This window comes from Sphaerodactylus townsendi, linkage group LG09 (genome assembly GCF_021028975.2).
Source record: "Sphaerodactylus townsendi isolate TG3544 linkage group LG09, MPM_Stown_v2.3, whole genome shotgun sequence".
In the NCBI taxonomy this organism is placed as follows: domain Eukaryota; kingdom Metazoa; phylum Chordata; class Lepidosauria; order Squamata; family Sphaerodactylidae; genus Sphaerodactylus; species Sphaerodactylus townsendi.
Window position 1 is genome coordinate 56,437,846 of NC_059433.1, and position 15,852 is coordinate 56,453,697.

General features: G+C 41.0%; 1 protein-coding gene across 1 annotated transcript; it reads left to right on the plus strand.

Moving 5' to 3' along the window:
- The first annotated feature begins 6 nt into the window (after window positions 1-6).
- Window positions 7-14,895, plus strand: LOC125438771 (syndecan binding protein). Its single transcript, XM_048507290.1, has 9 exons — window positions 7-157; window positions 8,667-8,732; window positions 8,858-8,936; window positions 10,210-10,319; window positions 10,680-10,838; window positions 11,319-11,494; window positions 11,895-12,066; window positions 13,049-13,140; window positions 14,227-14,895. The coding sequence occupies exons 2-9, from the start codon at window positions 8,682-8,684 to the stop codon at window positions 14,279-14,281; spliced, it is 894 nt and encodes a 297-aa protein (XP_048363247.1). The 5' UTR covers window positions 7-157; window positions 8,667-8,681; the 3' UTR covers window positions 14,282-14,895.
- Window positions 14,896-15,852: the final 957 nt, after the last annotated feature.

A 15,852-nucleotide genomic window follows, 5' to 3' on the forward strand; every position in this document is an offset into this window, starting at 1 on the left:
CACGAGCATCTGGGGACGCGCATGCGCAGGGCTGCTCGTTTGGTTTCGTCCTCCGCCTCCTCTTCAGAAGCTGCGCTAGCAGCTAAAGAAAGAGCCTCCGCTGAGGAATTGTTCTTGGCCTAACGGTCTGGAGAGTGATTCGCTGCCCTCCCGCTTGGTGAGTATCTCGATTCTCAAAAGCCGGCCTTCGGTCTGTGCCTCGAGCCGAAAGGCGCTGGGGGAGGCCGAGGTCGGGGCGGCCGAGCCTTTTCCTCGGGGGGCCCTGAGTGGGGGATGTATGAGGGCCGCCTCTTCCCTCCGGCACTGAGGGTCGAGGTCCGAGCGGCCGATCCTCTTTCTCGGAGGGCCCTGAGTGGGGGATGTGTGAGGGCCGCCTCTGAGGGTCCTGCAGTCGGAAGGGTGGGGTACTTGCTGCTCTTGGTGACGAGGGGCTTGTGCTCTCTCCGCATTCTCAGAAGCACTCGTCGCCTGCCTCCTCGCTGATGCTAGGGCTGAAAGGGGACAGACCCCGCCTTAATTGTAGCCTATGAAAGGGGGGAAAGGAAGGGAATGGGTCCCTCCGTTGAATCTCACGAGGGAGGCGAGGATGCCTTGGCTGGACTCCCAGTCTTTTGAGAGGTTTTGCGGGGCTACGGCTGGGTTCCAGCTTTGCTACTCTCCGTCTCGGTGGAGGTGGAGACCGGGGGGGGGGGGGGGAAAGGAAAGAAAGGGCGGAGGAGAGGGAAGCAGAGCCAGGGACCAAGAACGACTCCCGTTCATTCCGATTAATGACGTAAAGTATTTACTCAGAAGTGAAAGAAGGAAGTATTCCTGTTTTCGTGGGTGGTGCACCGCTGTGGCTGCTGAATCAGAACGGGATACGTGGGACGATGTCTGTAGCAAGCATACTCGGAGGGTCCCAGGTAGTGCGGTGGTAGTTTGATTGGCAGCTTCCAGCTTGGTACTGAGAATTTTTTTCTTACTTGGCATGCTGGGGGCATTTTTGTTTATTTGTTTAGATATTTTATTTATATCTCCCCTTTATGCCCAGTGGAGACTCAAAGTCGTTTACACTGTTCCCCCTGTCTCTCTTCACAACAACCCTGTGAGGTGGCGTGGGCTGACAAAAACAGCCATTAGGTTTTCGTGGCAGATTGGGGGGCTGGAACATGGGTCTTCTGGATTCCAACACTCTCACCACTACACCATCTGTTATTGAAAGCTGTACCTAGGAAGTTGCCTTAGATTGAATCACACCATTGGTCCATGAAGGTTGTTCTTGTCTTCTTTGACTGACAGAGGGAGGGTGGGCAATAAATATAATTAAATAAATAACTGGGATTAAATGTAGGACTTTGTGCATGCCAAGCGGATGCTCTCCTGCTGAGCCACAGCCCCCATGTATCTGACTTCTGAATGTAATCTCCAGTTTGTCAATTTCAGAACTTAGATGATGTTTGGTCAATGTGTGTAGTTTCTCAAATAATATGGTGGCACAATGTACATGCTCACTGATTTATTTTGCTCTAAATTAACTAAGTGACTGTACAGTGCTATATCATTAGTATTTTCAATTAACTAAATTGGACACTCACATTAATGCGGTGGGAGGGATTGTGTGGGATAGTGAAGCTGAGAGCTATACCTTAAGTGGCCTAGACTCTGTCAAAAGGCTAAACTACTAGCAGAGTCACTCAGGGAGGACACTCAACTAAAATGCATCCACTCTCTTCAGTGGTCAGTGGCCACATCAGCAAAAGAGAACAAACAGTTCCAAAGGTTATGGGGGTGAAGGAATCCTTGAAGGGTGGCTATTGGGTAGCAGTATTACGGTATGGTACAGTATGTTTAATTTATGTACTGCTCTCCCCCAAAAGGCTCAGGGTGCTGCACAGCAGGATAATAACAATATCAGAAATCAAAAACATCATACTACAGACATCAAAAACATAATATCAATAAACAAGGATCAGACAACATAAAGTCATAACATCATAGGCATTACATTATAACATCAAAACATAGCATCCTAAATGTAACATTATAAATAACAATAAGCATAGAATAATAAAGTATAACATTATGAACACAATAACCTAGCATGATAACCAACAATCATCAGTCGCTATAATATCATAAACTATGAAGCAACAATAGTTACAACCACATAAATATTTATTTATTTATATTTGCCTTTATACCCACCCTCCCCAACAGGGCTCAGGGTGGCAAACAACAATGTCAAAAGTTAAAACAGTAATAAAAACATCATTAAAACCATTAAAGCATGAACATTAAAGCAGCAGTAGATGGCGTCAAAACCTAAATGGCTGGGGATTTTGCTTAGATAATGGCTGTGCCACTTCCGCTATCCCTGCTGCCTGCGGAAGAAGGCAATGTTAAACCACTTCTGACTATCTCTTACCTCCAAAACCCTATGATGAGGCAAACTGTGATGAAAAAGAGGAGGACTCAGGGTGAATCAAAACATAAAATATATCAATAATTTATAACCACCATAATAATAATATAAATTATATAAAATAAAGCATTCCAGCAACATTTGCCTGATAGTGCCTAATATAGTGCTTGAAGATGGAATCCCCAGGTTGGATGGCACTCAGTCAGCTGCTGGGTATGAGCAGTGGCATAGCAGCAACGGGGCAGGGGGACACAATGCCCCAGGTACGTACCTGTGTAGGGACATTCTGGGGTGTGGCTGGAGCGTGGGGCACATGCATGCCCCAGGCGCAGTTCCCCCTCACTTCGCCCCTGGGTATGAGCTGAGGACAACAACCAGTAGTTACAATCTTAATGATACAACTAGCCTAAAGCCAGAAGAACATTCAGCTGTTGATGTGAATGGATACCAAAGGAAAGAACAAAGCTGCTCAGCATGTGTAATAGAAAAATTAAGAGATCTCTTCCACTAGATCCAAAAAATCAAGGGAAATTTAAAGCATGGTTAGTCGTAGTGGAGGATAAACACTGAACTACAATAACTAAACAGGACGAAATAAAGAAAATGTAGGAACAGTACATTGAAGAACTGTACAAAAGAGTTGACAATCTCCTTTCCAGAACAAACTTTTAAAGAAGAATATTTCATAATAGAAAGTGAAGAAAGTTGCAGTGAGAAACAGATCACCAGTAGATGGGATGCCATTACAGCTCTTGTAAGGTACAGAAATGGAGTTCATCAAAATCTTAACACAAATATGGCAACAAATCTGGAAAACAAAACAATGGCACACAGACTAGAAATGCTCAATTTACATTTCAGTTCTGAAAAGAGATGTCAAAGGCTGCAGCTACTATCAGTCCACCTCCTTCATTTCTCAGATGGTGATGCTCAAAATTTTACTTCCCGTATGTTGAACTGGAAATGCCTGATATTCAAGCTGGATTCAGAGATCATATTGCAAATTTACTTTGGTTGCAGGAACATATGAAAAAATTCCAGAAGAAAATCAGTTTGTGTTTCATAGATTACAGCAAAGCTTTTGACTGTGTGAATCATGAAAGGCTATGGCTAGTTCAGCATCTGATTGTTTTGATGTGCAACCTGTATGCAAGATAAGAGGCTGCTATTAGGAAAGTACATATGGTTTCCAATTGGCCAAAGTATCAGACAAGAATATATTTTATCTCCCCAATACTCTATGCAGAGTATATTACAAGAAAAGATGGATGGAAGCCCTAGCCCACAGTTTGCAAGACCTGAGAAATGCTGTTAGATAGGAAATTTTGGAGATCATTAAAAATGATAGGATAGAGTCACTGCATGGAGAAGATGGCAAAATACTAACAGGGGATGGAGAAAAGACAGAACTACTTAACATCTTCTTTGCCTCAGTCTTTTCCCAAAAAGGAAATGCTGCTCATCCAGGGGAAAATAAAACAGAAGATACAGTAGAAGAAATTCAGCACAAAATAAAGAAGTAGTGCAGGAATAACTGACTACTTTAAACGAATTCAAATCTCCAGGGCCTGATGAACTGCATCCCAGGATATTAAAAGAACTCGCAGAAGTAATCTCAGAACCACTTGCTTTCATCTTGGAGAACAGGAGAAGTCCCATCTTCAAAATAATTACCCTCCAGTCCAGTCAGCCTGACATCAACACCAGTGAAGATTCTGGAGCAGATCATTAGACGGATGGTCTGCCAGCACTTAGAAGGGAATATTGATTACAAAAAATCAGCATGGGTTTCTAAAAAACAAATCATGCCAGACCAGTCTTATCTCTTTTTTTTTGATAGAGTGACAAACTTGGTAGATGAAGGGAATGCTGGGGACGTAGCATACCTTAGTAAAACTTTTGGCAAGGTGTCCCATAATATTCTTGCAAGTAAGCTAGTGAAATGTGGACTAGACAATGCTATTGTTAGATGGTTTTGTGATTGGTTGACTGACCGAACTCAAAGGGTGCTTATGAATGGCTCACCTTCATCCTGGAAAGGAGTGACTAGTGGGGTGACACAGAGTTCTGTCCTCGGCCCAATGCTATTCAATATTTTTATCAACGACTTGGATGATGGAATAGAGGGCATGCTAAGAAAATTTGCAGATGACACCGAATTACAAGGGGTAGCTAATACCAGGACAGAGTCAGAATTCAAAATGACCTGGGCGCATTACAGAGTTGGGCCAAAACAAACAAAATGAATTTCAACAGAGATAAATGTAAGATACTACACTTAGGCAGAAAAAATTAAATGCACAGATATAGGATGGGTGACACTTGGTTTGACAACACTACATGTGAAAGGGATCTGGGTGTCTTAATAGACCACAAATTTAACATGAGTCAGCAGTGTGATGTGGCGGCCAAGAAAGTCAATGCGATTTTGGGCTGTATCAGGAGTATAGTGTCAAGATTGAGGAATGTAATTGTATCTCTGTATTCTGCATTGGTTAGACCTCACCTGGAATATTGTGTACAGTTCTGGGCACCGCAGTTTGGAAGGATATTGACCGGCTGGAGCGGGTCCAGAGGAGGGCAACCAAAATGGTTAAGGATCTGGAGTCTATGCCGTACGGAGAGAGGCTTAGGGAGCTGGGGATGTTTAGTCTGGATAAGTGTAGGTTAAGGGGTGACATGATAGCCATGTTTAAAAATTTTAAGGGATGTCATGTTGAAGAGGGAGCAAGCTTGTTTTCTGCTGTCTCAGAGACTAGGACACGGAGTAATGGATTCAAGGTGAAGGAAAAGAGATTCCACCTAAACATTAGGAAAAACTTCCTGACTTTCTGGGCTGTTTGACAGTGGAATTCACTGCCTCAGAGAGTTGTGGAGTCTCCTCCTTTGGAGGTTTTTAAACAGAGGCTGGATGAACATATGTTGGGAGTGCTTTGATAGTGTGTTTCTGCATTTCAGGGGGTTGGACTTGATGACCCTTGGGGTTTCTTCCAATTTTATGATTCTATGACTTCATAGGGTCACCATATGTCAGAAGGTACAGCGCTTAAACGTGCAAATTGACAGACTTTTTTGCTTCCGTAATCGTTATAGTTTCATTTTACTGATTTGGAGACTTCCCCCAAAATATGATTTGTCTGTGTAGTGAGTTTTCTGCACTCCTGATGGGAAAATCTTAAGCTATTATTGTAGAAAACTTTATTTTGTAATTATTTCTTTAATTTCGTCCCTTGCCTGGCCCAAGTGGTGGTTAGTGGGACTTTGATACAATTTGGCTACTTCCTGCTCTAAGAATAACTCAGCAGACTATTCTTTAAATGAATTTGTAAAGGACATTGAACTAGGACATAATTTTTTTTTGCAAAGTTTTAATTGTTTTCTGGATCATTGTGAGAATACAATGGGATTGGGGAAAAGTGAAGTCAAAATGGAATGAAGAAACAATGTGTTTTGGTTTGGAATTAGTGTGTGTTGGCCTATAAAAGATATTCCTGAGATTTCAAGTTAGTTTTAAAATAGGGAAGGTAAAGTGGTTATTCTCTGTATTTCAGAAATTAAGTGTCGTACAGTTCCTCCAACATTGTTGGGGTTCGGGGTGCGGCACATTTTTCAGTGTGGAAAACTGGGGCTGGGCTGTTCCTCTGTCTTGCCCTTTAAGGCCATTCTCCTCCCCCAGCCACTCTTTGGCCATCCTGGTTTTGAACTGCGGCCTGGGAGAAGCAGATGCTGTGGGCCAGACTCTGCTTCCTTCTCCAGCAGTCAAGTCTTCATGCCATCCGTGGCTCACCCCAGGCTCTCAGCCCTCGCCACTACTCCACATCGCCGGGCCAGTCTTGCTTGTTTCCATCAGCTCCTGCTGGCTGGCTGAAGCTTGGGAATGGTTTTAAGCTTCCTGCCAGCCCTACTGTCTCCTCAGCCTCTCTCCTGCCCCAGGCCTCCAGGTAATCATGGCTCTGGGGTTGTGTTGGATAGTGTTCAGCTGTTGAGGCTAGAAGAGAAAACTGCAATCTGGAAAACCACAATGTGGAAAGTTGCAGTGTGGGAGGGACGACTGTATTAACTCTTGATGTGTTCACGCAGAGACATCATTTAGAATGTATAATTAAATCCTGATAATTCTACTGCAATATATTGGAAATAGTACTCTAAATCAACAAATTCTCAGCACAAGTTGTATTTAAAATTATTATATACAATAAGTGTTTATATACAAGAATGACTGTTACAGGTTACATAGAACAAAGTATTTTAGAAAACTTAAATTGTCATTTTATGTCTTGTATGCTGAGTTTGAAATACTTGGCTCACAGCCCAATCCTGTGCAGTGGTGATGGGGAGGGACTGAATGATCTCTTGGAGCTGGTGCAGGTGTGCTCACCCACCTCGTTGGTGTAGATCAGTGATGGCGAACCTATGGCACGGGTGCCAGAGGTGGCACTCAGAGCCCTCTCTATGGGCACTCGCAAACAGAGTCAGCCCCCCGCCCCCCCGCACACACACACATATCTAGGCTGGCCTGGGCTGCTGGGCTCGATTATTAGCATTAAACCTAAGACCTAGTTTGGGGGAAGAAGTGTAGATAACCCTGTTAAACGCTGTTAAACTGATTTTCATGCGAAGAACCAAAGCGCGATCCTTTACCTGGGAGTAAGCTCAGTTGCTGGCAATGGGGTTTGCTTCTGAGTAAGCCCTCCTAGGGTTGTGATTCACCCGTTGGAAGAGTTCCACCGTTGCTTCAAAGCAAAGCCACTGACTACCACCAAGCTTACTCCTGAGTAACGCACGCCTCGAAAATTTTTCTAAACTAAAACCTCAGTATTCAAATTAAATTGCTGTGTTGGCACTTTGCGATAAATAAATGGGTTTTGGGTTGCAATTTGGGCACTCGGTCTCGAAAAGGTTCACCATCACTGGTGTAGATGGGACATGCTGGTGGGGAACACAGGTGTGCTCGTCCACCTTGTTGGTGTAGATGGCACATGCTGGTGGGGAGGGCAAACTGAGGCGTGTGGGCACTGCAGACCTCAGTGGCTCCAAACGCAGAAGAGAACCTGACCCCTAGAGCTGCTGGGGGCGTTCCTGAGAGTGAAGCTGACTTTAGTCGGCTTCCACCAGGCTTTGGAGCTAGGAATGCATAAGTCCTTTTTGACCTATGAAGGACTTTAAGACGGCCAGGAAGTTTCTGGTATTTGCAGCCTCCCAACGCTGCCTCTAAGCCCTCTGGAGGCGGTTTGGTAGTGGTGCCATCCCTGGCCACCTGTGCCCTGTGGATTGGGCCGTTGGAACGCTTTTCTTAAGGTACTTATTTGATCAAGGCCCTTTAAAGAAATTCAAGTTGTCTTTGTGTATCTTGTATACTGAAATTTAAATACTTGGTTTAAAGTTTATTAACTGCTTTTCTTAAGTTAATTGACAAATCCCCAGTTAGTCCCTGTTTCACTGTTTCAAACAGCTTCACCAGGAGTGCGAAGAAGACCGTTCTAGCCAAAGGATCTTCAGTGTTTTTATAGAAGTCAAACGGACTCCTTGCACTTCTTAAGTTATATATAAAATAATTTTCACACTGTATCATCTCATACCCAGTCATTAAATAATAATTATAATGAAGTAAAGCCATACAGATATTGCATTGCTTATTAGATGTATTGCCCTATTAGTTGCATTGATGTACATTGTCTAATATACTTTGTGTCGCAGTGATGGAGTACAGTATAAACAGGATATGGTGCTGGCTCTCGCTGTCGCATTTGCCGTTACCCGGCATAAGCAGGATTTACATTGACCGTGAGGGCAAATAGGGATACAGGCAGGCAGTGTAGGGCTTCATGGTGCCCGGCCCACTTGCAGCCGCCACTTCCACAGCTGCACCAGCTTAACATGGAGGCCAGTGCAGCTTGGAGTTTTGAGGGGCATTCCTGGAGGTGGCACTGACTCTAATTGGGAACACTAGCAGGACAGTTGACAAGAGTTAATTCCATTGAGCCCTATGAAGAGCTTTCAGATGGCTGGAATTTTCAATTGGAAGCCCTCTGGAAGTGCCTGCGCTGTCCCCTGCCACCTCACGGTCTGGATTGGGCTGCAAATGAACATCCGCCTAGAATGTTTTTAAAAATAGAAAGGTTAGTTCCAAACTCAGCTTGATCAGAGAGCACCATGGGATAGTATCCTCATGTCCCCACCCCCCCACCCCCGGTGGCTCCAGTGTGGCATCCAAAATATATGTAACCATCTTGAATTGAACAATTATTATTTTTTCTTTCTGTAGTGAAAGTGTGTGAAAATGTCACTGTATCCTTCCTTGGAAGATTTGAAAGTGGACAAAGTGATCCAGGTATGTTTAAAAATAGATGGAGAAAATGGATTTTTGAAGGCAGATTTACCTTGTGAATATCTTTTCATAATGCTTTTTGAAGTGTTTTTTTAAAAATTTCATGAAGTGTGTTTCTTGTTATGTAGGCACAGACAGCTTTCTCTTCAAATCCTGCCAATCCGGCAATTTTATCCGAAGCCTCAGCACCTGCTTTTCAAGATGGAAGTAAGTTACTGTGGTGTGTGGAAAAGTAAAAGGGAGAAAATTTGCATCATAGTAAAATACAGTCCTTGTTGCAATAACAAGACTAGAGGTACAATTCATAGAAAGACAAGGTTTCGTAATGAATTGGGGCTTAAGTTCTTAATGCTATGAATATTTTCATTGTTGTTAGCAAGGTTCTTAATGTTCTAAACAGCTGGTGGTTTTTGTGACTCCTTGCATTTTATTAGCTTATTTCTTTTGACTTTACACCTGTTTTCCAAGATCCGTGAATTGGAAAGGTTGCAGAGGAAGAAACATGAAAAACATAATTCTGTTTACATTTGTTAAAGAAACAAGCAGCTCTGTGATTCTTAAAGTATCACCTTTCACTGTGAGCTTACTTCTGCATGCATAGCAAAAAAAAATCAGAACTGTTTGTACTTTCTTCTAAAAGACATTCTAATAAATTTGTTAGCAGAATTGGAGTAATTTCTCTGGATCTCATTTTTAAGAAATATTGGTCATTCTTTTATATTCCTGTTTTCTGTGAATTGAATTGAGTATTTTACTTTTTCCATTGTGTTAGAGTTTTGGAACAGAATCTATAGTATGGTTATCAGTTACATGCCATGAGACCTGCTTCAGCTTCTCAGCATTAAACAGTTGTCTCTGGGTATGTGAATATTAGAACATATACCAGTTGACTAGTTGAATAAATAGCAGTATTATTTAGTGGTGTGAAGGAGGGGTAGGTTTACTGGATCCTGTTACATTCTGGAGTGTCTGGAGCAGAGGGCTGGAAAGTATAATCTCAGTAGGTCCTAAATATTTTATGAAAGATACAAATAAGTCCAAGGGCAATGGTGCAAAATAGGTTAATATCTGTTTTATTACTCCGGCAAAAATTCCCTATGCATAATTAGTTATTTAGTAAGAATTATACAAACAGATAAAACATATTTGAAGTCAGACTACAGGTTCTACAAAACTGCTAGAGCTTATTCATCCTGGACACTATGTTCATGAGAAAAAAGTATTTTTTTTCTGCTTGTATAATTTTAAGTAAATAATTATTTTTATATACTCAGTAATATAATCACACACTATATATTATAGATTCCCCTGAAGAAGCCTCTTGGACAGAACACTTGGGGAATTTTTATCTGAGTAATAAAATATATTTTTACCTATTTTGCACTATCGCCCTTGACCTTATTTTTATCTCCTGGTAGTTGTGCAGCCTTTTTATTTCTGCTTCCTAAATCACTGTTTGAAATTGTTTTATTTTCTGTAGGTTTATATCCAAAACTGTATCCAGAACTTTCCCAGTATATGGGTCTGAGTCTGAATGAAGAAGAGATACAGAGAAACTTGGCAGTGGTTCCTGCTGCTAATTCTCAGGGGGTAAGTGTCAGTCCAGTGAGCAAATTCCTCTTTTGAGTTTGGCATCTGATTTTCTAAGGTTAATTGTTGATGTTGGGGGTTTTTTGCCCCACCCTTCTTATAAGAGTGCTAAAAATGCAAGCACAGAAATACTGTTCCACCGATTGTGGACGCAGACATTTCCTCCCCAAAATACCACTGTTCTGTGATGCCTTTTAGCTGTTGCAGCTCTAGTATTGATGCCAGAAGTTTTTGCCAAAGTGCAAAAAAAAAAAAAAAAGGCCAGGGCTCCTGTACCTATTGAAATTATGGTTCATCTTAAATCAAAAACCTGCGGAGACTTAATGCTGCTATGATTTACATACATTATCTAATCCTCAGATTGTTGCAAGACCTTCAGCGGTGAATTACATGGTGGCTCCAGTAACTGGAAGTGATGTTGGCATTCGTCGAGCAGAAATTAAGCAAGGGATTCGTGAAATAATCTTGTGTAAAGATCAGGATGGAAAAATTGGACTTCGTCTTAAATCAGTAGACAATGTATGTATGAAACTCTGGTATATCGCCTTGTATCCAACTAAAGACTGAATTTTAAACACAAATGGTTTAAGGGAGTTTGAGGCAAACATGAATTTAAAGGTTTAGAGCCAGGCAATATTTCTATGGGTGCAAGGATTTCTGTCTGTTGAAATTCTAATTGGATCCAAGCCAAAGTATTTAATATTATTTATCAGGAGATTAAAGGAAAACTTGTTACCATTCTTAAATGGTGTTGTTTCCCAGATACCTTTCAATACACTGTTCCTTCTACTGATAAGAGACTTATTTGTTTTTAATGTATGGAACCTGGCAAAACAAAACAAGTGGAGTTTTACTAAACTACCACCAGCTTTTTTTAAAAGTCCAATTCTGCTCACTAGCCACCAACTCCATCCTGTACTTAACTTTTCAAAATGCATTTGGTAGATCTTAGTGGTGTTTGATTTCTTGTTTGATTCATAGCTCTGTCTTTGTGTTTAGGGTATATTTGTCCAGTTGGTTCAGGCAAACTCTCCAGCATCGCTGTCTGGGCTGAGGTTTGGGGACCAGGTTCTGCAAATCAACAGTGAAAACTGTGCAGGATGGAGTTCTGACAAGGCTCATAAAGTTCTGAAGCAAATACCTGGAGAGAGAATTTCAATGATTGTTCGTGACAGGTAAAAACTTCTAGAAAAGTTATAGTTGGGTGTTAAGGCTAATTTTAGTCTGTTTTTATCAATAGAGAAGTGGTTAAGGAATATCTTTACACTGTGCTTAATTTGTTCTGATCATAGTCTACTGGTGGGATTAATTAATTTGTATATAGATGAGAGATGGATAGCTTATGATTGACTTCAATTTATACCCCACTTTTCTCCCTAAAGCAGGCTAAACCTTTCTCTTTTCCATTTTATCCTCATGGCAGTCCTGTGAGGTAGGGTGAGCTGAGAGTATGTGACCTGGCCAGTTACCCAGCAATAGTGGGAAATTGAACTTGGGCTTCCCAGATCCTAAGCTGACACTTTAACCGCTATTCCAAACGAGTTACCATGAACACTGTACTTTTTCCCCTAATAGGCCTTTTGAGCGAACTATTACCATGCACAAAGATAGCACAGGACATGTTGGCTTCATATTCAAAAATGGAAAGATAACTTCAATAGTAAAAGACAGTTCTGCTGCTAGAAATGGACTCCTGACTGAACATACCATCTGTGAAATCAACGGACAGAATGTAATTGGCCTTAAAGTGAGTAACAATCTTTTATTTTAAAAAAATTACCCTACTTCTTATGTTTAAACTTGTTTTTATGATGTTATTGTGGCCATGTTTCCAGAGAAATATTGTCAGCATGGAACATGTCCTAGATGAAGAAATCTGTATTGCCTCAGATGCCCAGCAATGCAGTGTTCAGAAGTTTATTTTATTTTGTACTGTTAAACAATTGTACGCACCTCTGCAGACAGTGGTGGGGAAATACTTGTTTCCTCTTTTGGAGCAGGCTGCACATTTTGCTGCCAAGGTTATGGCTGGGTCTTATTGCAGAGAGAACTTTAGCTAGGGGATAAAAATAGGTCTGCTGCCCCATGTACCATAGAGAGTGAGCGACTCTTGAAATGGAAAGAACAAAGTCTGTTTTTTAATGGGGGCCGTATCCTATCCTACATGGCTTGGGACCAGAGTATCTGAAACAATGTCTTTTCCCATACGGTCCTGCTTGGGAATTAAGATCACAGAGAGAGGCCCTTTCGAGTGTTCCATCAACCAAACAAGACAGTCTGATGGGTATACAAAAGGCCTTTTCAGTGACAACTGCACACTTCTGGAATAACTTCCAAGAGAGATATACCTGCCCCCCATTCTGCTCAGCCTTTAAGGGGCAGCAGAAGACAGTTTTATTCATGATGGCATTTGATTTGAATCCATTATTCTGCCTACCAGAATTATTTAAATTCTTGATTTTTAAATTATTGATTTTTAAATTAGTGGTTTTATGTATTACGAATAATGCAAACAAGTAATGAATGTGTTATTGCTGGTCAACTAGAGATAATAGCCAATCTTTGACATGGAAGAAGTGAATGCTTACTGAAAAGAAATGGGTAATTTCTTTTGCTTCTTTAGTCCTGATTGTAAGAAATTTCTGGATGGTAACTTTTTCTGTTAGTACAGTAAAAGAACATTCCTTAAGACCTTCGGGACTCAGTATATCTCTAACATCATTTCACAGGATTCCCAAATTGCAGATATCTTGACAACAGCTGGAAATGTAGTGACCATCACCATCATGCCTTCTCAGATTTTTGAACATATAATAAAGAGGTATGTGTAAAACATTGTATTGGTTACTACCTTAGCCTGCCTTTTTGAAATTACAGGGTACACCGATTTATCAGGACTGGATTAATTTTATGGAATAATTGCTTCATAACGATGAGAAAAATATAGATGTTGGGAGTTTGTCTGGGATCCAACAACTTTATCCAGCAATAAATGATAATGCATTTAATGTTATTGAAGATCACAATTGGCAATTAATATTTCAATTTCAATAGTAGTTTTTAGGCCTGTGTACCATTTTTCTCAGTATTTGGGGCGGGGGTGGGTGGGTGGGTTTGAGAAATATAAAAAAGCCAAAATCTCATACCAAATGGGACTTCTTCCTGACTTTTTTGGACTATTAAATCAGATCCTGAACAATTCCAAGCTTTTGAAGTCTACATGGACTGTAGAGGTGGCAGTATAGAGCTTAATGCTAGACTGGACCTTGCCCAGAGATCAGCTCTCTGCTGCCTGCCACCTCCAAGCCTATGTGTACTTCTGTATCTAGCTTGTAAGTGATGGATGGGGAATGGGGGAAGGCAGAAGGACAATTGGTAGAAAATCAAATTTGGTTTTCCCCCCTTTTTGTTAGATCAGGCCCTGATTTTATTATTTTTATACGCTGCTGTTCTCTTTACTAAGTACCTGAAACAGCTTCCATTTTTGGTCTTGCCTCATTTTATCCTCACAACATACTCCTGTGTGGTATGTTATGCAGATACTAGGGTGAGAATTTGAGCTTGGGTCTCTTAGAACCTTGTTTGACTAACTACTATGAAACACTGGTTTTGTGATTTTTGGATGGGTTTATAATATTCTGAAATTAGCAAACACTTTTATTTTTTACCTTGATTGTCTTGGGGTCTGTGTAAGGGAAAACAATTATTTTACTATAATACCTTTGGGGAAGTATGTAGGTTCAAGCTGTGACAGTGAGCATTTTTGTACCACAGATATAAGGAACTGGTTCTTGCTTTAGGAGTACAAGTCAAGCAAGTGCAATTCTTCGCTTTCCCTTCCCCCCGGGACATTAGAATGTCTATTATACGTAATGTTGGCGTTAAAAAGATGTATTCTTATTTTTAGGATGGCCACAAGCATTATAAAAGGCAAGATGGATCACACCATCCCTGAAGTTTAAAATTCGTGCTGCTTTGTGGTGGATGCATCTATAATAATGAGAACTCGGCTAAACTCTTCACTCAGAATTTATGTTCTGCACATGAGCCTTTAAAGCCCAAGAGGAGAGCTGCTGCATTGCGTTATGATTTTAGGGCTGGAAACTTCACAATCGGACATGTTACCATCTTTGTTTACCAGCTGTGAAGTTTGTAGCCTTATACTAGCTTCATAAAACATAGAACTACATAATGCTTTTTCATATCATTATACTGTATATTTTCTCACTTCCTATAAGCCATAGCGATGGAAGGAAACTAATGTATGCTGTGTTAGTATTTACTATTTGTGATTAAAGCCTGTTGCTGCTCTTTGTACTCTTTTCAGATAAATTAGATTTTATACAGTACTTTCTGCTTGAAAAAAATATCTTCAGTGATGTCTTCTAGTGTTAGTAATGTTTACAAAAGCATGCCAGATAAAACTGAGCATAGCACTGTTATCATTCCACATGCATTTCTAATAGGAGCAAAGCTTGAGCATCTAGATATAAATCTTTTTTTATTGCTATCCGGTCATAATATGCTTGACCTTACTTTCACTGTTGATTCAAATAAATTGTTGCTAAACTTCTCATTTTCTAATTGCATTAAGCTCATGATTAAATACTTTCCCTATCATATCCTGGGGCAGGTGTGGGGAATGCACCCGTCAAAACAGCCAAGTTACAGTAGTGTTGCCCAGATGTTCATAGTTGTAGACTAAATGGCTCATCACTGTTCAGTAATTTTTTCAGACATAAGATTATTTTTAATTTGAACTCACTACTCATAGTGATCAAATACTGGATTACTTAATCTAAAACAAGCAGCCAGAACCAGCTGTAGAATGCTGCCTTATGTGGCTCAGCTGCTGCTTGGGTGAGTGGTGTATAGGCTGGCCCTTTCAGTATTTGGAGGTCTTGTTAAAACAGTCAACACTTCAGAATAAAAAGATGGTCTTGGTGCTTTCTTAACCTTATTAGAAATGTGTTCCACAGATTGCAAGCTAGCAAACAATGTTTTGTGGGTGGGAGAACATAATGGAAACTAGCACCAGTTCAGATGGTAGTACAATTGCCTACAAAGTTTTGAAATGAAACACTAAAGGCTGTACTTTGCCTGACAAGGTCCTTGTAGCTGTCACCATATCAAAATAATTTTAAAATACTGTGCTCTTGCTTTCTTCCATCTTGAAGCATGAAGTACCCATGGGCTGTATGTGGTTGTTTTGGCACTTAAGATCAGAAAAGTCCTGCTGGCTCAGACCAGTGGTTCACCTAGGTTCCTGTCTCTCAAAGTAGCCAATCAATTCCTCTGGACATCCAGCCAACAGGGAATACAGGCTGAGCCCTTTCCCGATGCTGATTCCTTGCACTGGCATTCAGTTTCCTACATTTATTGAAATCAGCTTTCTTAAAGTCTGGAATGTGTGTCTAACTATGCTTACCATTCCCTTTCCACTGTATAACAAATCACTGCTTTCCCCTCAGCTGTGAGTCCCATACCACCACCACACATCTCTGGGGTTCAACAGGGGCCCTTCCATGGGCTG

What these genes read in the sequence shown, in the direction of transcription:
- LOC125438771 (XM_048507290.1), top strand. Translation starts at nt 8,682, where the DNA reads ATGTCACTGTATCCTTCCTTGGAAGATTTGAAAGTGGACAAAGTGATC. An exon ending in GTCTTAAATCAGTAGACAAT is followed by an intron (nt 10,839 to 11,318) that starts GTATGTATGAAA and finishes CTTTGTGTTTAG; the next exon opens with GGTATATTTGTCCAGTTGGT. An exon ending in TCAATGATTGTTCGTGACAG is followed by an intron (nt 11,495 to 11,894) that starts GTAAAAACTTCT and finishes TTCCCCTAATAG; the next exon opens with GCCTTTTGAGCGAACTATTA.